The 21,900-nt window shown below is 37.6% G+C and overlaps 1 protein-coding gene across 2 annotated transcripts in view; it reads right to left on the minus strand.

Annotated features, from left to right (window-relative positions):
- The window catches only part of kalrnb (kalirin RhoGEF kinase b), an 84,859-nt gene that overhangs the window by 22,237 nt on the left and 40,722 nt on the right, over window positions 1-21,900 (minus strand). Inside the window, exons 17-34 of one of the 2 annotated variants that reach the window (XM_082137469.1) lie at window positions 18,496-18,714; window positions 17,067-17,216; window positions 16,626-16,740; window positions 16,393-16,508; window positions 15,528-15,650; window positions 15,213-15,395; window positions 14,906-15,030; window positions 14,587-14,653; window positions 14,337-14,443; window positions 13,278-13,347; window positions 12,869-12,958; window positions 10,879-10,971; window positions 10,666-10,777; window positions 10,216-10,406; window positions 9,993-10,094; window positions 9,240-9,382; window positions 8,970-9,072; window positions 3,601-3,847 (exon numbers count right to left, since the gene is read on the minus strand). In XM_082137469.1, coding sequence (XP_081993595.1) covers window positions 3,601-3,847; window positions 8,970-9,072; window positions 9,240-9,382; window positions 9,993-10,094; window positions 10,216-10,406; window positions 10,666-10,777; window positions 10,879-10,971; window positions 12,869-12,958; window positions 13,278-13,347; window positions 14,337-14,443; window positions 14,587-14,653; window positions 14,906-15,030; window positions 15,213-15,395; window positions 15,528-15,650; window positions 16,393-16,508; window positions 16,626-16,740; window positions 17,067-17,216; window positions 18,496-18,714 — 2,356 coding nt within the window. Of the gene's footprint in view, window positions 1-3,600; window positions 3,848-6,613; window positions 6,770-8,969; window positions 9,073-9,239; window positions 9,383-9,992; window positions 10,095-10,215; window positions 10,407-10,665; window positions 10,778-10,878; window positions 10,972-12,868; window positions 12,959-13,277; window positions 13,348-14,336; window positions 14,444-14,586; window positions 14,654-14,905; window positions 15,031-15,212; window positions 15,396-15,527; window positions 15,651-16,392; window positions 16,509-16,625; window positions 16,741-17,066; window positions 17,217-18,495; window positions 18,715-21,900 lie in introns of those variants that run through there. The other variant, XM_082137470.1, reaches the window with a different exon arrangement.

The following is a 21,900-nucleotide window of genomic DNA, read 5'->3' on the forward strand; positions in this document are numbered from 1 at the left end:
CATTGAACCATCAATGGCAATAAAGAATCTTTATTTTTAAGAAAATTATCAAATAAACTGAAGTACTTTCAATTTGCAAGGTTGTTCAGTTGATCAATGGAAAAATAGACATTACCTCGTGGTTATTTATTATAAAAAAAGAAATTTCACAATTCATTAAAAATAAAAAATGATGATTTTTTAAAACTTAGATTCATTGTTTGGTGTTTTTTTAACCTTTATTTTTTGCCTTAACTGTCTCTATTGTTTCAATAGCAACCGGAGCTTCTAACGGCAGCTTCAGTTAAGCGATGACTTTAACAATTAGCGATTGGCTCTTTTATATAAGGCGGGACTTATTTTGCCATATTTCACGTTGCAAGTTTTGTAATATTGATTTGCAAAAACTCAAACGCTACACTGTAAAAAAATATATTTTTTTGATTTTTGGAGTATAGGTTTTATAAGAAAATATAAATTCTTCTTAAAAATGTCACATTTAATTCAGTGTGTTACTTGCCATTTCTTTGTAATTATTTGTGAAATCTGTTTCAACACCAATTTTTTTTCAGTGTATAAGTGAAAATATGAAACGTTGTGGCAAACTTTCTAAGTACAGCTCAATTGAGGAGAAAGGTATACTATATTTCACATGTTTTAACTATCTCATGGAGGACAGTCAGTATATGACATTTTCTTTTCTCCAGGTTGGCCCTACTTGGAATTATATACCTACATTGTACAGGTTAACTATGTGACAACCGGCAGGGCAACATTTTGGAAACAAAGTTCCAAGAACATCAACATGATGGTCCAATAATAGGGCTGAAGTTCCAATAACAGAACTGAAAAAAGCCCAGTCAACAGAATGAGGTGTAGCATAGCGTACAGTTTACTGTCAGGACAGAATCCTTCATGCCTGACTAAAGATTTTCCATGCTTCTAATGCATTACTTTCTGTTTACTATAACCCTGTTGCATCAGATATAGCACACACAAACACACACTCCACATACCCACAGAAATGTCACCTACTAACAACAAACAGGCAGAAATGTTAACAGGCATCGAAAAAATCCAAATGACAATTGACCAAGATCATTCCAGATTAAATTATTTGACTGCACAGTTATCTAAATTATCAAGGTGCATGAACTTCTGGTTATGCATTACATATATTAATTACTGTCGATGAAGTTTACACCATGTAAACATTCATATTCACAGGGCGGTGGACAATTTACAGTTGAGTTGTAGAAAGAGTTAAAAGTTCAAGACAACACAGCCTGTCATAGTTCAGCGGTCATCTTGACCAGTCAGTTCTTTAGTTGATTTCTATTCATTTATTTTTCTTGAAACCTACCTGGAAAAGGTCGACTCCCCCTTTCCTCTGTCTATTCTTAGATTCAGGCCTGAACAGTCATGAGGTCAGGGGGTTCTGGTTGGGATGTTTAGAAATGTGCTCTTCTAAACACAGGAAGTGCAGTGCAGGGAGACAACAGGAAGTAAAGGGACTATACAATACAGAGTGTTCCGCTTCAGACAGTATGGGGCCTTAAAGACACACTTTAACACCACCCTGACCCAAAAACCAAAGCTGGGTGCTTACTTGAAGTATATGGACCCTCTAAAGACCCCAATATACTCACAGCGAAGTTCTTTTTAGGGGTAAAAAGAAGTTCAAAATAACTTTGTAGCGGTATACTGTAAGCAAACATCCAGATGCCGCCCACACTGCTGGGATGCAACAGAAAGCAAGCAGCTTTACAATATTAAAGTACAACTTCAATTTATACAATGAAGCAGCTCTCCAGTGTGTTCATGTTTACTCGCCTCTGACCTCAACGGGCTGAACAGAAGAACTGAACCGGAGAACATTTCCACGTCAAAGAAAGGGAGCCCTAGAGCCACACCTAACTATTAAAAGTAAAAAGAACCCTCTTATAGAAAGTTGAATCATTCAAATGAGGACAATTGAAAGCTAAAATGGTTCTTCATGGTTTCAGTGTGGATCTATTGTGTGAAACATCTCATAAGCCTGTGAGAGTCCCAGGATTGAAGCCCCACCAAACACATACACCAATCCCCTGGGTTGGATCAAAGCAGGACGCAAGCCTTCGATAGCATCACTAGCACGCTGCTAATTAATGATCAAACCCTATTTGTGCCTCACCCACCGAGAGCAGAACTGGCTCCCCTGGAAGAAGCCAGAGCTCATGCTGTTCAGAGAGCCGTGGGCACGTGTACAACAGCTTAAAGGGACAGATCATCCAAAAATATAAATTATTATACTAATTATACTTTATTTGAAACTCTTATGGCTTTTTCCTGCAGAACACAAAAGTAGCTATTGAACAGAATGTCCAAGTTGCTCTTTAGCATTGCAAAGAAAGTACATAGTAACTGAGGCTGTCAAAACTACTATAAATCATGTGGTTCTCAACCTTTTGACTTAAACTTCCCAACACAATTTTCAAAGATCCCTATATAATATAATATTAACATTACTATAACTACAATATATTATTAACATAAACTGGGAGTGTTGATATAGATACAATTATTTTACGTTTCAAGAACTGCATGTTTTAAAAAAGTTACTGAGGAGGAAAAATAAATTCTATCAGTCATTATTGTATATTTTTTTATTACGGTAGAAGGTTTTATTATATTAATAATAGTCACTTAAATCATTTTTAGCCATCCTGCATCCCCCCCTCGTAAGCTTGTTGAGGACCCCTTGTGGGCCCCGGGCCTCTGGTTAAAGGGATACTCCACTGAAAAATGAAAATTCTTTCATCATATACTCACTCTCATGTTGTTTCAAACCTGTATGAATTTCTTTCTTCTGCTGAACAGAAAGGAAGATATTTAGAAGAATGTCAGTAACCAGACAGTTTTAGATACCATTGACTTCCATAGTATATTTTTTTCCTACTATGGAAGTCAATGGTATCTAAAACTGTCTGGTTACTGACATTCTTCTAAATATCTTCCTTTCTGTTCAGCAGAAGAAAGAAATTCATACAGGTTTGAAACAACATGAGAGTGAGTATATGATGACAGAATTTTCATTTTTCGGTGGAGTATCCCTTTAAGAGATTTTTGGATAAGATATCCATTATTATTTCTGACAAAATCATTATTTGTGCATTATTTTTTATGTTATAATAAATGTTTTGCAATTGACTGATTTTCAGAAGGGATCTTAAAAGCGTAAAATGGATTTTTGTAAATGTATCAAGATTTCCTATTTCTCAAATAGTAGAACATGGCACCAGCAACGCTGAAGTCATGGGTTCGATTCCCAGGGAATGCATGATCTGATGAAATTTATATCTTGAATGCAATGTAAGTCGCTTTGGATAAAAGCATGTCAAAGTTGGGCACAAATATATCAGAAAGTATCTTGTTACAAATTACAAATACTTGATCAACAAATGAATCAAAATATTAATTTGTTAATAAATTGACTGCATTACAATTCCATATTACTTCACCAAGTGGTGCTTAGAACTAGTAGTGGCGGCTTTGGCTGTTTCTAAGCAGAATGCGGAATGAGGCCATAAGAAATATGACCTATGTTTGTGGGCGGTGGATATTTATGTGTGTGTGGCTCACCTTTCCCAGGTGGGAAAAAGCAGTCCATGTCGACACTACTGCGGGAGTGAGACACAGACAGGGTACTGCTGGGAACCAGACCCTCCTGAGGGGGCGAGTGTTCGGTGGTCCGCACTAGACACCAGCCGGGCCGCTCTCCAGACCTCTCCAACAGCTCGACGGTCTGACCCGACTGAATGCTCAACTCACCCGCTGAGCCCGCAACAAAGTCCTGCAGAACCACAGTCTGCTCACAGCCACCCGACAACTACAGAGAGAGAGAGAGAGAGAGAGAGAGAGAGAGAGACAGACAGATGCAGGTTTTTAAAGAAGCCTCTACTATTATCTAGGAAGAAAGTATGTGATGGATGTGTGTTTGTATTATTATCAATGTTGAAAATAGTTGATGAAAACAGTTGTGAAAACCTCAAAACATTTTTTTTTTTTTTGAATAGAAAGTCCAAAAGAACAGCATTTATTTGAAATAGAAATCTTTAGTAACATTATAAAAAAATATTACTGGCCCCAAACTTTTGAACAATCGTGTAAATATCTTAAATAATTTGGACATACACTACAGAACACAAAGAAGTCTCTTGTGCTCATCAAGGCTGCATTTATCTGATCAGAAACACAGTAAAAACAGTAATATTGTAGAAATAAAGAACTGTTTTCCATTTCAATAAATTATTTAAATGTATTTTATTCCTGTGATGGCTGTATTTTCAGCATCATTACTCCAGTCTTCAGTGTCACATGATCCTTCAGAAATCATTCTAATATGATGATTTTCTGCTCAAGAAACATTTCATATTATTATTATTGTTTAAAACAGTTTTTGCTGCTACCATGTAAAAGTTTGGGAAAAGTAAGATTAAAAAAAAAAAAAGTTTTATTCAGCAAGGACGCATTAAATGTCATTCATGCAAAATTTCATACAGGAAATGTTCTCAAGAATTTTCTATAACGAAACCGTCCCAGATGAAAAGAAAAACAGGGCAGGCTGAGCGAAATGAAGGATGGTCAGCCTGCAGAGAGCAACCATCACCACCTGAGTCAAACGCACACACTACCAGTGACAGATAATCAATTCATCTCCTCACACACACATTTACAGACACACAGAAACATGTTCTAATCTCCATCAAACACACCCACTAAAACAGAAATTCAGCTAAAGATTATGAGAAACAGGATGAGTAAGAGAGGAAAAGGCAGGTCTAAACAGCTGTTCTCTCTCCATCTCTGACCTCCTTCCTGACTACATCCAACTTTTAGACTGAGCTTTTGGGTGTCGACACAGGTTCTGCTCTGACCCAGCGTCCCACCCCAGACAGCGCCGTTCCCTGAATGTAGGTTCTAAGGGGCGAAACACACATTCATCATTCATTGTCTTGAATATCTGTGATGCATCTGTGAGAGTTATTCTTATGAGTGTGAGTGTGTATGTAATTAATTCTGTTCTCAAAGCTACAATAGAAATATAATTCTACATTTCCAGCCCTAGAGTCCCTGTAGAGCGAGGCAGAGATGGAGGAGTGTGTGTTGGGTGGAGGAGAGAGATACGCCCTCCTCAGGGGAAATGCAGGGTGTTTTCCCTCCATGATTCTTTACAGCTGGCCAGGAATTCCCACCATATGGAAAAGAGTATTCCATACTGACAGAATTCCCAGCCATGAGGAAAGCATAATCCCCCACAGAGAATGAGACAGGGTGTTACATGTGACATGCTGACACTTTTCCTTTATTCACAACAGACGACATACAGACGTCTGGATTCGAGGTGTACTAGTAACATATAAATGTGCAATTCTAGTAAAATTAATAACTTGTAGTAGATGACATAGATGCTGTAACTACTGATGAACTACTTTTATCATATTTTGCACTAGTCACAATAACATAATAATAATACCAATAATAGGTATCAATTTGATAACTTTGACTATTATAAAGTAATTTAAAATCATGAATACATTATATAATCTGTAAATCAGTATTATTATCCATTCAAATAATTAGAAATATTAATTTAAATTTGTACACGTTAATTTTGTATATTAACTACTGGTTTATGCATTATAATATATATTTTAAATAATGAATGTATTTTAAATTATCTTTAAAAATATGACTAAAAATATTGTACACTATTATAATATATTTTCTAATATTGTTTGGTTTTGAAATCAGGAGTCCAGTTATTATTTCTGATACTAATTATAAGATATTAGGTAGGCTTCAGATTAAAAAATCTGACACACACAAACACATGGAGTAAAATATGAACAGCCACTCCCTCCTGAGCAACCCAAAAAACAGAGTCCAAATGTGAGCTCATGCTTATGGGACAGAAAACACACACACACACACACACACACACACACACACACACACACACACACACACACACACATACACACACACACACACAAAAACACAGACAGATGTGTAAGTACACTCCTACATTTAAAGTGCAAACTTCAGCAGAGACACATGAAATAATTAGAGAATGATTATGGGGAAAACACAGAGTACTATCCCAGTTAAATCAGAGGGCGATCTTAATAGTTGGACTGAAACCTGGCTAGAGCCAGATTAAACAGCCACTGATGTCTAAAAAAGCATTATTAAATATACTTTTTGATACTAAAGAAGTGTTTTTCAATTATAAAATAAGAGGCAATTTAAATGGATCTTGGTAAAAACACACTGTACAGGTAACACACATATGAGAGTCAATATACAAACAAATTGCTTTATAAATCATTAAAAACATAAATAAACCGTTAAAATTATGCTTTAATCTCTAAGTATATATCAAGTCAAGTCAAGTCACATATATTTGTTTGGCGCTTTTAACAATACAGATTGTTTCAAAGCAGCTTTACAGCGATAACAGGAAAATAATGCAACAAAGTTTGTTTCGGCTGTACAGCAAATCCCAAACAATATCGAAAATGACATATTGTCAAATTTCCCTTTAAAACTACCACAAATCCCCATTAAATCCATCAGAAGCATGTGTACTCACAGGTCTGGTTCTGTTGGGTAGTCTGAAACTCCTCCACCTGGGCATGACACTATCTGTACCGCCAACACAACCAACCAGAAGTTAGACTGCCAAACAAATTCGCCTTCTGATTGGCTGACACTCAGGTAGAAAATTGTCTAACCCAAGTGCTCGTTCCCAGAGCCTCGCATCGAGCTAGTGACTGCACTCATGCTCAACATTTTCTTAAGAGTACGGAGATATTGAGCTGTCATTTAGATCTGCACAGCAGAGGAGTGTTGAGAGGGTTCTGCCCATATGGGAGAGACTGAGAGAAAGGGGAGGAAAACAAGCAGAGACTCCAACAGGACAGACAGAAGTGAGAGAGGAAAAAAATAAATGAAAAGTCGCAACACTCCAAACTAAGCAAGGAAAGAGTGAGGTGTGTGTGTGTGTGTGTGTGTGTGTGTGTGTGTGTGTGTGTGTGTGTGTGTGTGTGTGTGTGTGTGTGTGTGTGTGTGTGTGTGTGTGTGTGTGTGTGTGTGTGTGTGTGTGTGTGTGTGTGTGTGTGAAACATTTAACTGTAATGAGGGAATACAGTATGTACACACACACACACACACACACACACACACACTGGGTTTCCATGTTTTATGGGGACATTCCAAAGACTAAACCTTAAGGCAACAATATTATTGCTATTTTGGAATTAAAAAATAAACGCAAACATTTGCTATGTTTTTGAATTATTGTAACCTTTGAGGATGACGTCAAAATTGAGGTTTTGTCAGATTTAGATAACTTCTGGGGACAAATGTCAACATGCCAAACCAGACTACACAGAGACAAAAACAAGTCAAGAAATGTCTAGTCTGTGAAAAATAAGCAATATGAGAAGCCTATATATAGTTCTATATTTGAATGTCCATTGAGCCGCCCACACACGCACAGTCATACATGCACACAAACTCACAAACCTCAAACCACAATGACATAAGAAGGCCTAGCTGTACAATAACTCCAAAGAGAAAGAAAAGAGAGAGAAAAAAGAAAACTGTAAGTGTGTAATTATGACTAATCGCATGATTTGCAAGTTGCTTTGTTAAGTGACAAAAGCTTAATAAAATGTACAACTCAACAATACAGAAGGACTGACATATAAAGTGACTGTGATCCGTCAGACTTACTTCTCAAGCACTTGTCTAAGCAATATTTACATGCAGTTGTGCTAAAAATGTCATGTTTATTTATACAAAGTATCTCAAAACTCTTTTCTTTGAAAAAATATGGATGCCATTAACCTTGCAAACTACTATACTATACATATTATTACTATACAATTGTTGCAAATAAACCCACCGCTAAGCAGCCAATCAGATTGGAGCTAGCGGTTACTGCCAACACTCGCCTTTTTGTGTGTAACATGCAGTGTCAGACAGTCAGTGAACGGTCAGGGTGTGCCATCTAAAATGGAGACAAGTCTGTGTCATGATGTAAACCACACAAACCACCGCAAAACAACCAATGGCAGGAGCGCATGCTTGAAAGAGTGTTTCTAGGAAACAAGAGCTGCTGTTGACTGAGCTTTTTTGTCTGTAATTAGACGGATGAATGAAACAAGAGTGGAGAGACTGCCCTGGGGTTAAGCGCAGGCGCAAGTAATCATAAAATTACAGAGAAATAACAGAGGGAGAAACGGAGAGCAATGATACAGTTTGTGCCACACTGGCATACTGGAAGGAATAACAGCGAATCAGAATCAAATTTAGTTGGACAGGGATAAAAATTATATAACAAAAACAAGTCAACAAGGAAGGCGGTAAAAGAAAGCGAGCAAATGAATCATCCTACAGACAAAAATAACTTGGGCAAATACTGTAAGTTTCAGAAATGCACTCATACACACACAGACGTGAGACCAATTAAAGGAAGATCTAGGGGAGATTTTGGACCGTTTTCCTGAGATTTTAGACTTAAATTTTGATCATCATCAAAACACCAAATGAGGGAATACAGTATCTTTTGGAAGAATGGTTTCCTTTTTTAAAGAAATTAATACTTAATTCAGCAAGTATGCAGTAAATTTATCAAAAGTCACAAAGACATTTACAATGTAAATATTTTTTTTTAAATTTCAAATAAATGCTGTCCTCTTGAACTTTTCTATTCAAAAAAAAAAAAAAGAAAAGTGTAACACACACTGCAGAGGAAGATGCTTGCTGTCTAAACAGATGTATGTGTCCACGAGAGAACCAGATTTTCCATAGGGGAAGTAACTACCATTGGACAGAAATCATTTTTCACACAAACATATTTGAAACCTAATCCTCACACAAACTTTGTTGACATGATTACATTTAAATTAAAGTTGATTTGTGTTTTTGTAGTGTAGTTCTACCTTGTCACTGTCTACAGTGTTCTGGGAGGTGCGGGAAGCGATGGAGATTGTGTCCGGCTGGCTGCTGGCATCACCCTGACTGTCCGCATCTTCAGTAGTTTCCCTGAAAGATCAAATAAATACTATTAACCTAATTTCCAATATAATCACATACACAATAGGGATTAAAGCTGTGCATTTTGGGAGTACAGGTGTATTGATTCCCTTAATACAGATTAGAGAATAATCTGAGCAGGGAATAAAAGAGAGCAGGTGGATGAGGTGAAATACCTCTTGCTGATGCTGCGCTGCCTGGCTGGGGTTTTAGGAGGGTGTATGGGTTCCTTTAGCGCCCCCTTCAGGTGGACCGTTCTCTCCTGAATCACCTCCCTGATGTTTCGGATCCACTCCTGTTTCACTTCTATACTGGAGGCCTTCAGGTGGATGAGACGATGTGTTAGAGACAGAAGAGAAAATGCATGATTTCAGAAGTGAGATTTGAACTTGCATCACCAAACTGAGTACAATGGCTTAAAACATGTGCACCAGGGTCAGGAATTAGTGTGAGATATTTGTACCAGAGATATTTGCAATATGGATGCAAAAAATGTTCAGGTTTTATTCTGAAATTTCTAAAACATTTGATAAATTCTAAACAGGGCTGGCAATTGATTCAAATATTTAATTGTGACTAATCTCAATTGTGAGTCTTTTTTTTTGCAGTACTTTCAGACGGTTCAGGATTGATGACTAAATAATAAGCCTTTGTGTAAATCACATAGAATGAAACAGTTTAGAAATATTATACTTAATTTAATTAACTGCATACATTAAGCATTCATTTTGACGGTGCTAATTATCATAATATCGTGTTTCTGGTCTCTTGTCTGTTTAGGATACAGTGTTATAAAAAAGTACCCTCATAAAGGTAGAAATATTCATTTACTTAGTATGACGTGCACTAGCCACTAGGGTGTCGTTCTGATATCTCTGTAGGTTTATCTGACACTGATACACACAGACATTTACATATATACATCTTACCTTAAGAACTGTTTTGTTGTCAGATGTGGGAGTCCGACCGCCCCATAGAGCAAACTTACACGGATCGCCTTCAATGTGTTCGGTGACTCCTAATTCTGATGTCTGTCAAAACACATTTGAATTCACACTACCACTAGCGACTTACTAATAAAGTGGGAAAAAGTCACTAAAGACCTCATTTTGCTGATGATGTTTACACTTCTTGACAATGTGTCATCCTTACCAACAGCTTGTTCTTGTAAACATATTTGGTGCGTCCAGACGAGTCTTTCATCTCTTTACTGAAAACGAGGGAGATCTCAAAGAGGAAGAGATGTCGGTCCCGGCCCTTGCGGATCAGAGATTTGGGGTCCCACACCTGGAAGGTGTCCTGTAAGATCAGCTCACCCTGTACGGCCAGGTTCTCATCAAAACCTGAAACCACAACAACAATCACACAGATAAACAGATGCATAACTACATCGCAAAATGATTTTGCCACCGATCTGAAATTCAGATTCTGGCTTTTTGGTCAGTGATTTTTTTCATCAAGCAAGAAAATACATAATTAAAAACAAGCGGCAAATTTTTCAAATCGTATTTTCAAATCTTATTCTACAGTCTAATTGTAAAAGAAAAAAACCCTTCTGCACACAGTTGCGTTTTCAGCACAGCTGCCGTAATTATCGCTCACCCTCCAGCATGCTGACGTGCATGGCATCATTAGCGCGTTTAGGCACACTAAGCATCACCTCCAAACCCTCCTTTATTTCTCCTTTCCCTTCCTCACAACATGTCAGCAACTCCTGTTCACAAACACACCCATTTAGAGCTGCAAACTGATTCAAAATGTATTTAAAATGACATAATTATTACATCACATCAGACAAAAAAACTGAGTCTCCACCTTCAGCAACAGCTGGTATTTGGTGATTCTCTGAACGGGCTTGATCAGGTATGATGAGATTGAATTGGCCAGCCCATGTCTCCGCTGTATTTCCTGTGAGAAACAGAAGAAAACAACAATAATCTTGTTGCTTTAAAATTGTGGTAACTGCTAAACAAAGATGGTAAGATGGTATGCAGCTGGTCTAGCTGGTCTTCCACTCTGGTGGTTTGCTGGTTGATCAGCTGGTCTGCCCCCAAAACAAGTACCCAAAATCCTTTAGGACAGGGGTCGGCAACAGGCGGCCATGGCATCCATGGTACAGACATGGCCAAGGCTTTGTCTGTACACCTTTCCCCTGATCGCTCTGCTCCTGGAAGTTCCAAAGAGGACTTGCCAGGATGGGATTCGTCCTGGCCAGCCCGAGTATGGTTCATGGACCTAATATATCTAAGGGACCTTCTATCGCAGGCAGGGGGCACAATCTATCACCCACAGCCAGAGAAGTGGAAGTTGTGGATTTGGCCCCTGAGGGGGATCAACCCCTAAACTTTTGTCTCTGAGAGAGTTGACCCCATGAAGAAACGGTACAATTTTAAGTGGAGAGTCTTCACTTTATAGTGCAGAGGACACCAGTTGGACCCAGTTAACTGCCCGATGGATTCAGTGCTGGAGTTCCTTCAGGATAGTTTTTCGGCTGGTCTATCCGCCTCAAGTCAAGTCAAGTCACCTTTATTTATATAGTGATTTTTTACAATATATATTGTTTCAAAGCAGCTTTACAGTGATAACAGGAAAATAATGCAACAAAGTTTGTTTGGCATGCCTGTGAGCGACTTGCTTCAGCCAATCAGAAGCCGATGTTGCTTTGTTCCGGGTATCCTTTATAGCTTCAGCAGTATGCCGTCACACGCCACATGGTGATGTTACCCAAACAGAAGTGGAATAGTTGCAAACGGGCTACAGATGCAGTCCCGCTGAGGCGTTCCCCATACCGTCATCATCATGACGCAGCGTCTCATTCCACTCTCAGGGAACCATGGTTACAGTCGTAACCTGAGACGTTTTATTAAATGTCTTAAAAACGTGGATATGCAAACGTTAAGAAAACATTCAATTTTTATCATTCTTCAAACAGTATGGGAACATTACTTTTTCATTTTCCATGAACATTCTGTAACAAGTAGTTTAAAAAATATTAGAAAAATTTTTTGGTGCTAACATTTTGAGAACATTATTAAAGAACAGATAACTTTGATTAAACATTCTATTAACATTACTGGAAGAACGTTTGTTCATAACTTTGAAAGAACCTTGCCAGAACATTAGCTAAAGTTCTGAAAACATTCCCTGTTGGCTGGGAGAGTAGTCAGGGTGGGTGACAGCAGCTCTCTAGCACTCCCTAGCCCCTTTCACACAGAGATTCCGGAAAATACACGGATAAAGTGACCCGGGATCTGACCCGGGTACGTTTGATTTTGGTTCATTCACACTGCCAGTGATTTTCCGGAATCAGAGAGTGCGTTCACACACAACCCGTAAAAATGCCGTAAAGACACGTGACATCGATGTCACTTGTAATCTCAGCAGCGTCTTAAGTTTGCTTATGAGCTGCGATCTCTCTCTCGAGAAACCACGCTTGTGCATTTTTTTCTCTGATTCGATCATAAAATTGCGCTTTACGTACCGTTTCACAGCTGGCGAACGATCCCGCGCTTGAGCGTCATCGCTACGACACGGCATTATTACGGCTTTTGTTCACACAGCGCGCGTTCCGGGTCTGAACACGGCAATGTTACTAGGTCCCGACCCGGCATCGAACCCGGCATAAATCCCGGGTCGAGTTTGCGTTCACACAGAAGGCACTCTGGCAATTTGCCGGCAATTTGCCGGGTTCAAAGTGCTGTGTGAAAGGGGCTCCTGTCTGTTCTTTGAGTCATCTCTTGCTTCTCACCTCACATGCCACACAAACCTCCAAAATGAAATGAGAGAAAAAAGAGAGCCGACTCACATCGAAGAACCTCCCGGCCTGGCCCTGGATGAGCTGACTGGAGTCGGGCTTGTTTTTGCAGTAGGTGACGTACATGTGAAATTTATCAGCCTTCAGAACAAGGAAAAAAATAAACACATTCACTATTTAATGTTGCAAACAACCTCACCGGATTTTGAAAGTACCAGAAGCAACTGCTTATGAACATTAATACTTCACAGCTGAATTGATATTTTAGACCTTTCATGCTTTAAATAATGATCAACAAAATGCAGAGTGGGCAAATTTCCCAATTTTACAGCCTCTTAGCACACACTGGTTTTTAAATATTCAAATGGAGTAAAATGACTTGTACATACTGAAATCACAATATGTTCTCCTAACAAAGAAAATGTTGAGGAAAAAAGACAATGATTCATCTGTATCTCACCCATGTGACAAAACAATGGCCCACATCTTCTGGAAGCTGCTCATAGTTTTCCAGCTCTTTAAGAAAAATGCTGCAAAAACAACAAATTATGGTAAAACACAACTAGTTTTTTACACTTTCTGAAAAAATATGACTGTGTGTGTCGTCGGAAGTGAGTGGTTTCCATGCTGTTGATAGGGTAGTTGTTCCTAGTGAAAGACCAATATTTGGTCATTTTGAGAATATCAGCATTGGCCAATGAACAACACTGATGAACATGATCATTCTGTTCTTTTGAAAGGATGAAATATTAAATTGTATCTATTAAATATAGTTTGGCACTTTGCATCAGCCAATCTGCTCTTGAGAGTGTTATTATAGTAATATTATACTATTAAAGAATGTATTAATATTTTGAATTATTAATATTTTGAATTTATTTTTATTTTTCAGTTTTCATTTTAATTTAGGAATATTGTTATGTTAATTATGTTATGTAATTTTAGCTTTAAAAAAATTCAAACGTTTTTTTATTATTTCAGTTTAGTTTTAGTAATTTTAGTGGTTTAACTTTGCCAAGGTACCACTTATAATTTTCATTTATGTTTTTTAAGTTTAAGTTTTTCATCTAATATTTCTAATATTTATTTTATTAATATAATATTTCATATTAAATAACAAATATTTATTATATTTTATTAATATTATGTAATTTTTTTAATTAAATAATATTTATTTTATTTCAGCATTGTATAAATTAACAAAAACAATTTTCATATGCTTTTGTTTGAGTTAACAATAACAACACTATTTGAGGTAAAAACTGAGTCTCATGTGCAAAGATGGTAGTAAGTGCGTGCCGTACTTCAGGGTGGAAATGCACCAGCTAAGCAACTGCCATTGAGAAGAATGGGAATGCTAGACCTCCTTGGCAAGCACTACTAATTACTCACATACTTACACACACCATCAAAGTTACAGATTTACGAGCCATCAAAATGACAGCTTTACTGCTAAGCTATAGCGCCTATGCAAATCAATCTACATAAACCTGGATGTAAAGCCTGTTTGAAAACATACTTGTTGTGGAATTCATAAATCTCCTGAATATTCCCAAAGATCACATGTTCCTTATTCGCAATTCCAGATGGGATCTCTGCACCGCTCGTCATTTCCCAGTGAAAAGTCTGCGCATAAAAGCACAAGGAAGGTTAGTTTATCCTTAGTTCACAATTCTTGTACAGTATATAACTATGCAGCCTTGGATTATTGTTGCAATCAAAAAGCCATGACTGTCTGAGATCACTGAGAAAACCTCTAAAGCTCTCACCTCCAAACATTCCTGTAGGTCTCGTACATAAGCTCTTTCTGTCTGGAGCAGTTCAGCCATAATATACCTACAGAGAGACCAAAACGCCCCACTGAAAGCCCAGCAAATTACAGACATTCAAATGCAAAGAACGTCTGAGACAGCACTTCATAACACAAAGCTAATTCCTCAGGAAATGATTTAGATTAAAAAGGATTTTGTGTGAAGAAGAAGCTATTGATGCTGTGATTTAGTTTGGGACTATCGGCTTAACCTGTGCACAGGAAGCTGGCACGCACCATAAGGATTCTGAGTCATATTTAAAATCTTCATCACTCACTCTTTCTTTCTGGCAGATTTCTTCTTTTCCTCATTAACTTCATGGTCAGGGTCGTTGAGGTTGACCTCTGGGTCAGGGTGGGTCAGGCTGGCTGGAATAATGTCCAGCTCCAGATCTTTATTGTCCTGTTGGAGAGATCATAGGGAATGACAAAGATGTTGATCCAGGAATATGTTGCACACATTCACATTCTGCTACATAGACCAAAAATTGCTTTTTTTTATCTGATCTAAACTTTTGATTCCTCATGATATAAAATTATGATTTATAAATAGGATGCATAAACTGGCTTTGCTCGGCATCTCACCTCAGAACACACTCCCAGCGTTCGATCTAAGGTGCAGCGGTACTGACCCATCCGCATGGAGAAGTCTCGGTACCGTCTGTCCACCGTGGACACCCACCTCTTGAGCTCGGTCACATGGACATGCCCTTTCTCCACTAAACTACCAGCTAGCTGGATCAACAGCTTCACCTTCTCCTGCGTTTGCTGAAAGTGAAGAAGGATATTCTTCATAAAAATTCTGATTTTATGTTCCAAAAAAGATTTCAAGTTTGAAACAACATGACAGTGAATGAATTTTCAATAATCGTCATCATTGACTGTTGTCAATGTTTTTACCTTAGCGGACACACGGAAATCTTCGTACTCTTTTAGTAGTTCCTGAGCTTTTTCGCTGGTATCACCAGGCGATGTGTGTGTGGATAGAAAATATTCTCCTGACTCCTGTAACCAGTCAATGGCCTGCGTAGAGGACAGAGTTTTAAAAAGTTAAAAGTCATTTCATGTGTTTATTCACAATCTCTCCTCTCATTGGACAAGCAGATTTCCATTTTGTACTAGATAAAGGTCTAACTAATGGTTTAAACAAAAAGTTCCTAACCCTTGTGAAAAAGAAGTACGTTAATTATATTGAATGTGCATTTGTACAGTACTTCAAATCTAGTACAGTATAATGATTTATTAAAAACTGTATTACATTTTTTAAGAAAGAAATGCCACTTAAGTGTACTTAAAGAGAATACACTTTTTTAATGACTAAGTTGCTTCACTTAAAAAGTGTGCTTTGCAATAATGTCAAAATAAAATTTTATATTTATTTTATATATTTTATATTTATACTTTAAAGACATTTGAAATCATTGTGTTTTAAATAATTAAATAATTAATAAATGATATTAAATACTTTCCCATAAATTCTTGTCAGTACATTTGGCAGTACACTATAACCATATTTCAAGGACAATAAAAGTAATTATGAAATTACATATAAAGATGAAATTAATACCTACTTAAGTGGGTTAACACTATATTAAGTTTGCACTTAAGTATATTCTTTTATAGTCTTAACTATATTATTTCCGTAACAAATATTATTTTTAAAAGTATGCTAAAGTGTAGTTCTTTTTTTTCAAAGACAAAACCAAAACCACCAATGTTATCGAATGCTTCAAAACATATGCCTGTATAAAACTCTCTCACTCACCTGTTTAGCGTGTCGTTCAAACAGAACGTACTGTTGGCACTGGTCTAAACGTCTTTTTTTCAGAGTCCAAAAATGAAGGACACGGTTTTCCCTCTGTAGCAGCTCACTCAGAATGGCTAAACATTAAAAAAACACACAAGACAACATCAATGCATAATTACAAACATTCAGGCACAATCGCATACAGACCAACTGTATATTTTGCAGGTATAATGCCTTTAAGTAGTCCTGACCTTTGACTTGGGACTCAGTGGCTCGATTGTGGGTGGCGACCCCAGGCATGCTCACATTGTTTCGATGGATGTATTTGAGAAAGACCTCTGCGTTACGACGAGCTAAAGTACACGCCTAGAACCAGAGAAATAAAACATTCCGTAGAGTCAGTGCACATAAGCCTAAACTGTACAGTGACTTCTTCATTTACCATGTTGATAGCAAGTGAGGTTTTAGGAGTGTTGAGGAAATATTTTAGTCAAGGTTTCTTTATTACAAATGAAAATATTTTTTACATGCTGTGACCTATTTTAACCGACACATATGTGGTCACATATGGTGAAATTTTGCTGCAGATGCAGTTTTTAAAAATATAAAAAAGGACAAATTGGTGAGAGAGCTGATGAGCTTCTGTTGTTGCAGGTGTTTTGAGTCTGTGCATGTGTGGGTGTGAGGTATACCTTGAGAAAGGCTTCTTTCTGCTCCAGGTGTTTGTTGATGAGAGGGCTGACGTGGTCAGTCTCTGCCATTGAGCCCAATTTATCATGACCTCCGCACCAGTCCTCCTCTCTCCTGTACTCCAGTTCCAGACTCTCCAACACATTACATACCTGAAGTAGACATACACTATGTTACACACATACAAAGTAGCATCACAAAGCTTAATTTAAGTCTCTGTATGCTTTACAGTGGTCAGTCAGAGAGCAGGGTGGCCAATCACAGATATGATGGTAATATATTTAATACAATACAATGTAATGACAGTAAAGAGACATATATAAAATTGCCACCATTAAATGAAAAATAAAACATTTGGCAAATATTTATTGCATTCATTGGAGAAAAAAAAAACTGACAATAGTGCGTATTTTCAGAAGATGTTGTAACTGACACTAGGGGGAGCTAACATTTCTGTTTAGGTACAAATGAGCATGATTATTGGGCGATAATATCCAAATATCCAAATCAATGAACCTTTAAGGCAAGTCGTTCTTCAATGTCAATGGCTCTTTTATCTCAAAGGATTTCATGTGACCCCATGTGAGGTGCCAGCAATGCATATGGGCTCTATCTATGAACTGTATTTTTTGGATTTTTAAAAGCATACTTTATTACCACAGGTTAGACTAATGTACACTACCATTCAAAAGTTTGGGGACAGTAATATTTTATTGATTGAATGATTGATTGAAATTAATACTTTTATTCAGCAAGGATGCATTAAACTGGCCAAAAGTGACAGTAAAGATTTTCAAAAATAAAAAATAAAATTCAAATAAATGCTGTTTCTCTGAACTTTCTTATCATCAAAGAATCATGGACAAAATGCATCACAGTTTCCAAGAAGGAATTAAGCAGCACAACCGTTTTCAATATAATTTTCAAGAAATTATACTTAAGCACCAATTTAACATATTAAATTGTAATAATAATTCACAATATTACTGTTTTATTGTATTTTTGATCAAATAAATGCAGCCACGGTGAGCATAAGAGACTTATTTCAAAACATTAAAAAAATAGTGCTGACACCAAATTTTTTAACGGTAGTGTCTAAAATATACAGCTTCTTATGCCCTTAAAATATTACTTTAAATGAAGGCTACAACTCAAAGCTGAACTCTTTTTCAAATGAGCTACTAAAAAACCTCACAGGGCATCTTAAAAATGCAGCGCTCATGGCGTGAGGCACTGAAAAAACATGACATTTACTGCAATGGCCAAAGACATTCATCTGGTTCACATGTACATAGAATTTTTTTATCTAAAAAAAGGCTGATAAGCCATTTAAATTTAAATTTACAGGTTTATCACTAGTTCAACCACAATCTCAGCCACTAACACTTGTTGGCATTGATGGTAACCATGACATACTCCATTACAACCCACCTGTTCAGATGTCTTGTAGAAGGCCACAGAGGCATTAACCAGCTTTAATCTGTCCTCCATCTTCAGCATGAGGGTTTGCCAGTGCAGGGCCACGGTTTCGGCGCAGGCCCGGACGGCGTCTGGGTCATAGTGACCGGCCTGCAACAGCAGCTCCGCTCTCTGCTGGAGCTGCAGGGCACTCTGGTGGGTGCGCTGGAGGGAGTCGGCGTGGAGCAGAGACTGTGGGCAAAGAGAGGGACTTTCAAGTAGGGCTAAACAATTAACGATATTTAACAATGTGGAAGCTGACACTAAACATGTCACTCACTTTACAAAAAAAAAAAAAAAAGCTAAGACATGTCTTGAGTTCACACTTTCACTTACTGATGTAGCCTAGTAGAATGTAATTAGAATGAAAATCAATATATGGGGGTCTTATCTTTCTGTAATATACAGTAGTTAAGCAATATCACACAAACAAGCATGCTATTGTTTCAGAATATCAACACGATTGCAAATTAGATATAGATCTATAGATATAGAATTAGAGATTGAACTATTGTGAGATACATTTTAGATACAGTTTTAGGTACCAAACTGAGTTTCACAGCGAAACTGTTGTGCGTCTTTCAAGCAACTCACAGTGGCGCTTTGTTGCTGAATGAATCAGCGTATTTGAATGAATCATTGATTCAATGATCCACTTATGATGAACCAACAGGCTGTAAATCTGAAATCACAGCTCCCTTCAATAGGGCACTATTTGAGGGGGCAGCCATTTGTAGTGGTGTCCGAAACCATAGTGAATGTTATCGAGTGCACTCTTTCAATCCCATAATGCACCGCAATAAAGTACAACCGATGTATGCTCAATGGCTAGAGCAGTGGTTCCCAATTCCAGTCCTCGTGACCCACTGCTCTGCACATTTTGTATGTCTCTCTTATCTGACACACTCAGTTCAGTTCATGGAGTCTCTCCTAATGAGCTGATGATCTGGTTCAGGTGTGTTAAATAAGGGAGACATACAAAATGTGCAGAGCAGTGGGTCACGAGGACTGGAATTGGGAACCACTGGGCTAGAGAATACCCATAATGCACTGTGAGTGTCATGCCGAATGAATTCTTGGTCTCGCCAGAAGATTGCGTTCGCGACTGAAACATCCATCCATCTATTTTCTTAACCGCTGGTCTAATTAACGGTACAGCGTAATGTCATACAGGTATAAATTCCTTTTTAATTGATTATTAAATTGTTTAATTAAAGGTTGTATCAGTGATTTCAGGCCCAAACATACATTTATCACATTCATCTAATTTTTCCTAACGATCCGCTAGCTGCCCGCCCCATAAGCATGCCGTCAAAAAAACGCGTCTCTGTAGGCAGCCTAGGCTCTGAGATCTGCACACAAAAACAATTGGTTTCACCAACCACTCAAAAGCAAAATAAATAGTGTTCCAACCAATCACCGACAGGGGTGGGTGTTGTGAGGTTTTGCGCTCGTGCACGGCTGCCTATGACGGCTGCATGCGAAAACCTCACAACAGAGGTTCAACAGAGGACAGATCTCAGAGCCTAGGCTGCCTACAGAGACGCGTTTTTTTGACGGCCTGCTTATGGGGCGGGCAGCTAGCGGATCGTTAGGAAAGATTAGATGAATGTGATAATTTATGTTTGGGCCTGAAATCACTAATACAACCTTTAAGTTTTATACATGCTAGTTTCCATGACAGAGCTCAAGATATATCTTTTCATTACTATGGAGCTGGCAGTTTGCTAAGTTTAAAATGATTTTCCTTGGATATTATACAATTTGCAAGCAAAATTTGTGAAAAAAAAAAAAAAAAAAAAATTTGACATGCTTCCAACTGTGAACCAATTTGGTAGAATATATATATATATATATATATTAGGGATGTCAACGATTAATCGACGATCGATTAATTGTCGATAATACATTTAATCGATACAACTTATCGATCATCGATTAAGCAGGTCTTCATGCGCGTGCGCGCTGCTCAACCACGAAACATGTAAGCGAGCGCGCTGGAGTTATGTTTGGGACCATTTTACACCTTCATCATGACTATAAGTTTGCGTGTGCATTCGCAGGCTTTTGTTTTGTGCAAATGTAAGTTGTAATACTGTTTATTTTCTGTAGGCCTATCTATATCTGATTGATCTCATATTGGATGCATTTGGTTAAGAATTAACTCTGTAGTAAAGCGTCAGCGTAAGCGCGCGCAGCTCAAACGGCAGTGCACGACTAATAATGACTATTGGGAGTGGGACTGTAATATTACATAACATTATAAAGATTACAATATTGTAATACAACATTGTGAATTATTTGGGTTTAGTTACCATGTCGCGTTGCTCCAGGAAGACCGCGTCCACAACATGAGTAGTTCTGAATGAATGGCACGTAACTTAGTTCAAGTTCACTTGAGCATGAATTTGCGTAATTTTGTGCAGATATAATTTGTAATATTATGTTTATTTTGAATATATCTGATTAATCTCATATAGGATGCGTTTCTTTTAGATAAATAACGTGCTAGCAAAGTGCTCCAGTTTAACGGTAGCAGATTCATTCAGCGCGTGCAGTTGTTCCAGGAAGAGCACGTCCACAACAGTCACACATTCTAAGCGCATATGAGGCGGCGTTGGTGACACGTTGTATTAGTAGTTATATTTGATTATTAAATAATTAATTTAATTATCAATCACATCGAAACATTTTACAATCCTACTAGCCCTTTATTTATATTTAAAACCATTCTAATTGATTTGGTGAGGAACATAGCGTTTTGAGCAGCATTTGCAGACCCTGTCATGCTGTCATAGCCACTGCAGTAGACGCATATCGCAGTATTAAGGCTAACGATTAATCGATTAATTGATCGTTAATTTAAACGACGATCGATCATGGGAATTTGTGAAAATTGACATCCCTAATATATATATATATATATATATATATATATATTGCTCTTGCATTCTTTCTTGTGGCTATAGGTGACACACCTGAATGAATGGCTCATTAAGTATGCGGGCCCCATTGTCTCCTCAGGTGTGAACCACTACATATGCATGATGCTGTTGAATGGTTGACGCCCCTTGCGCATATTGCCTTTACAAACAAAAAGTGTTTTACAAGATTTAAATCAATGTATTGTGTTATGTGAATGATAAGGGCAGGATGATTTTCACATCATTTTGAAGAAAAAACTCTAGGCAACGACATCAATTAGTCAAAAGTCTTATTGTCACATATTTAGTATGTGTTTTGTGGCCTTATTTCAGAAACTTTAGTTTTTAGTTTTTTCAATAACCATGCATAAACATTATTATCTCAAAAATACAAACATGTACATGCATGTTGCTCACATATTATGGTAGCCCTGTTTGTGCTAAATAGAGTGTA

Source organism: Leuciscus leuciscus (genome assembly GCF_965113295.1).
Source record: "Leuciscus leuciscus genome assembly, chromosome: 14".
Taxonomy (NCBI): domain Eukaryota; kingdom Metazoa; phylum Chordata; class Actinopteri; order Cypriniformes; family Leuciscidae; genus Leuciscus; species Leuciscus leuciscus.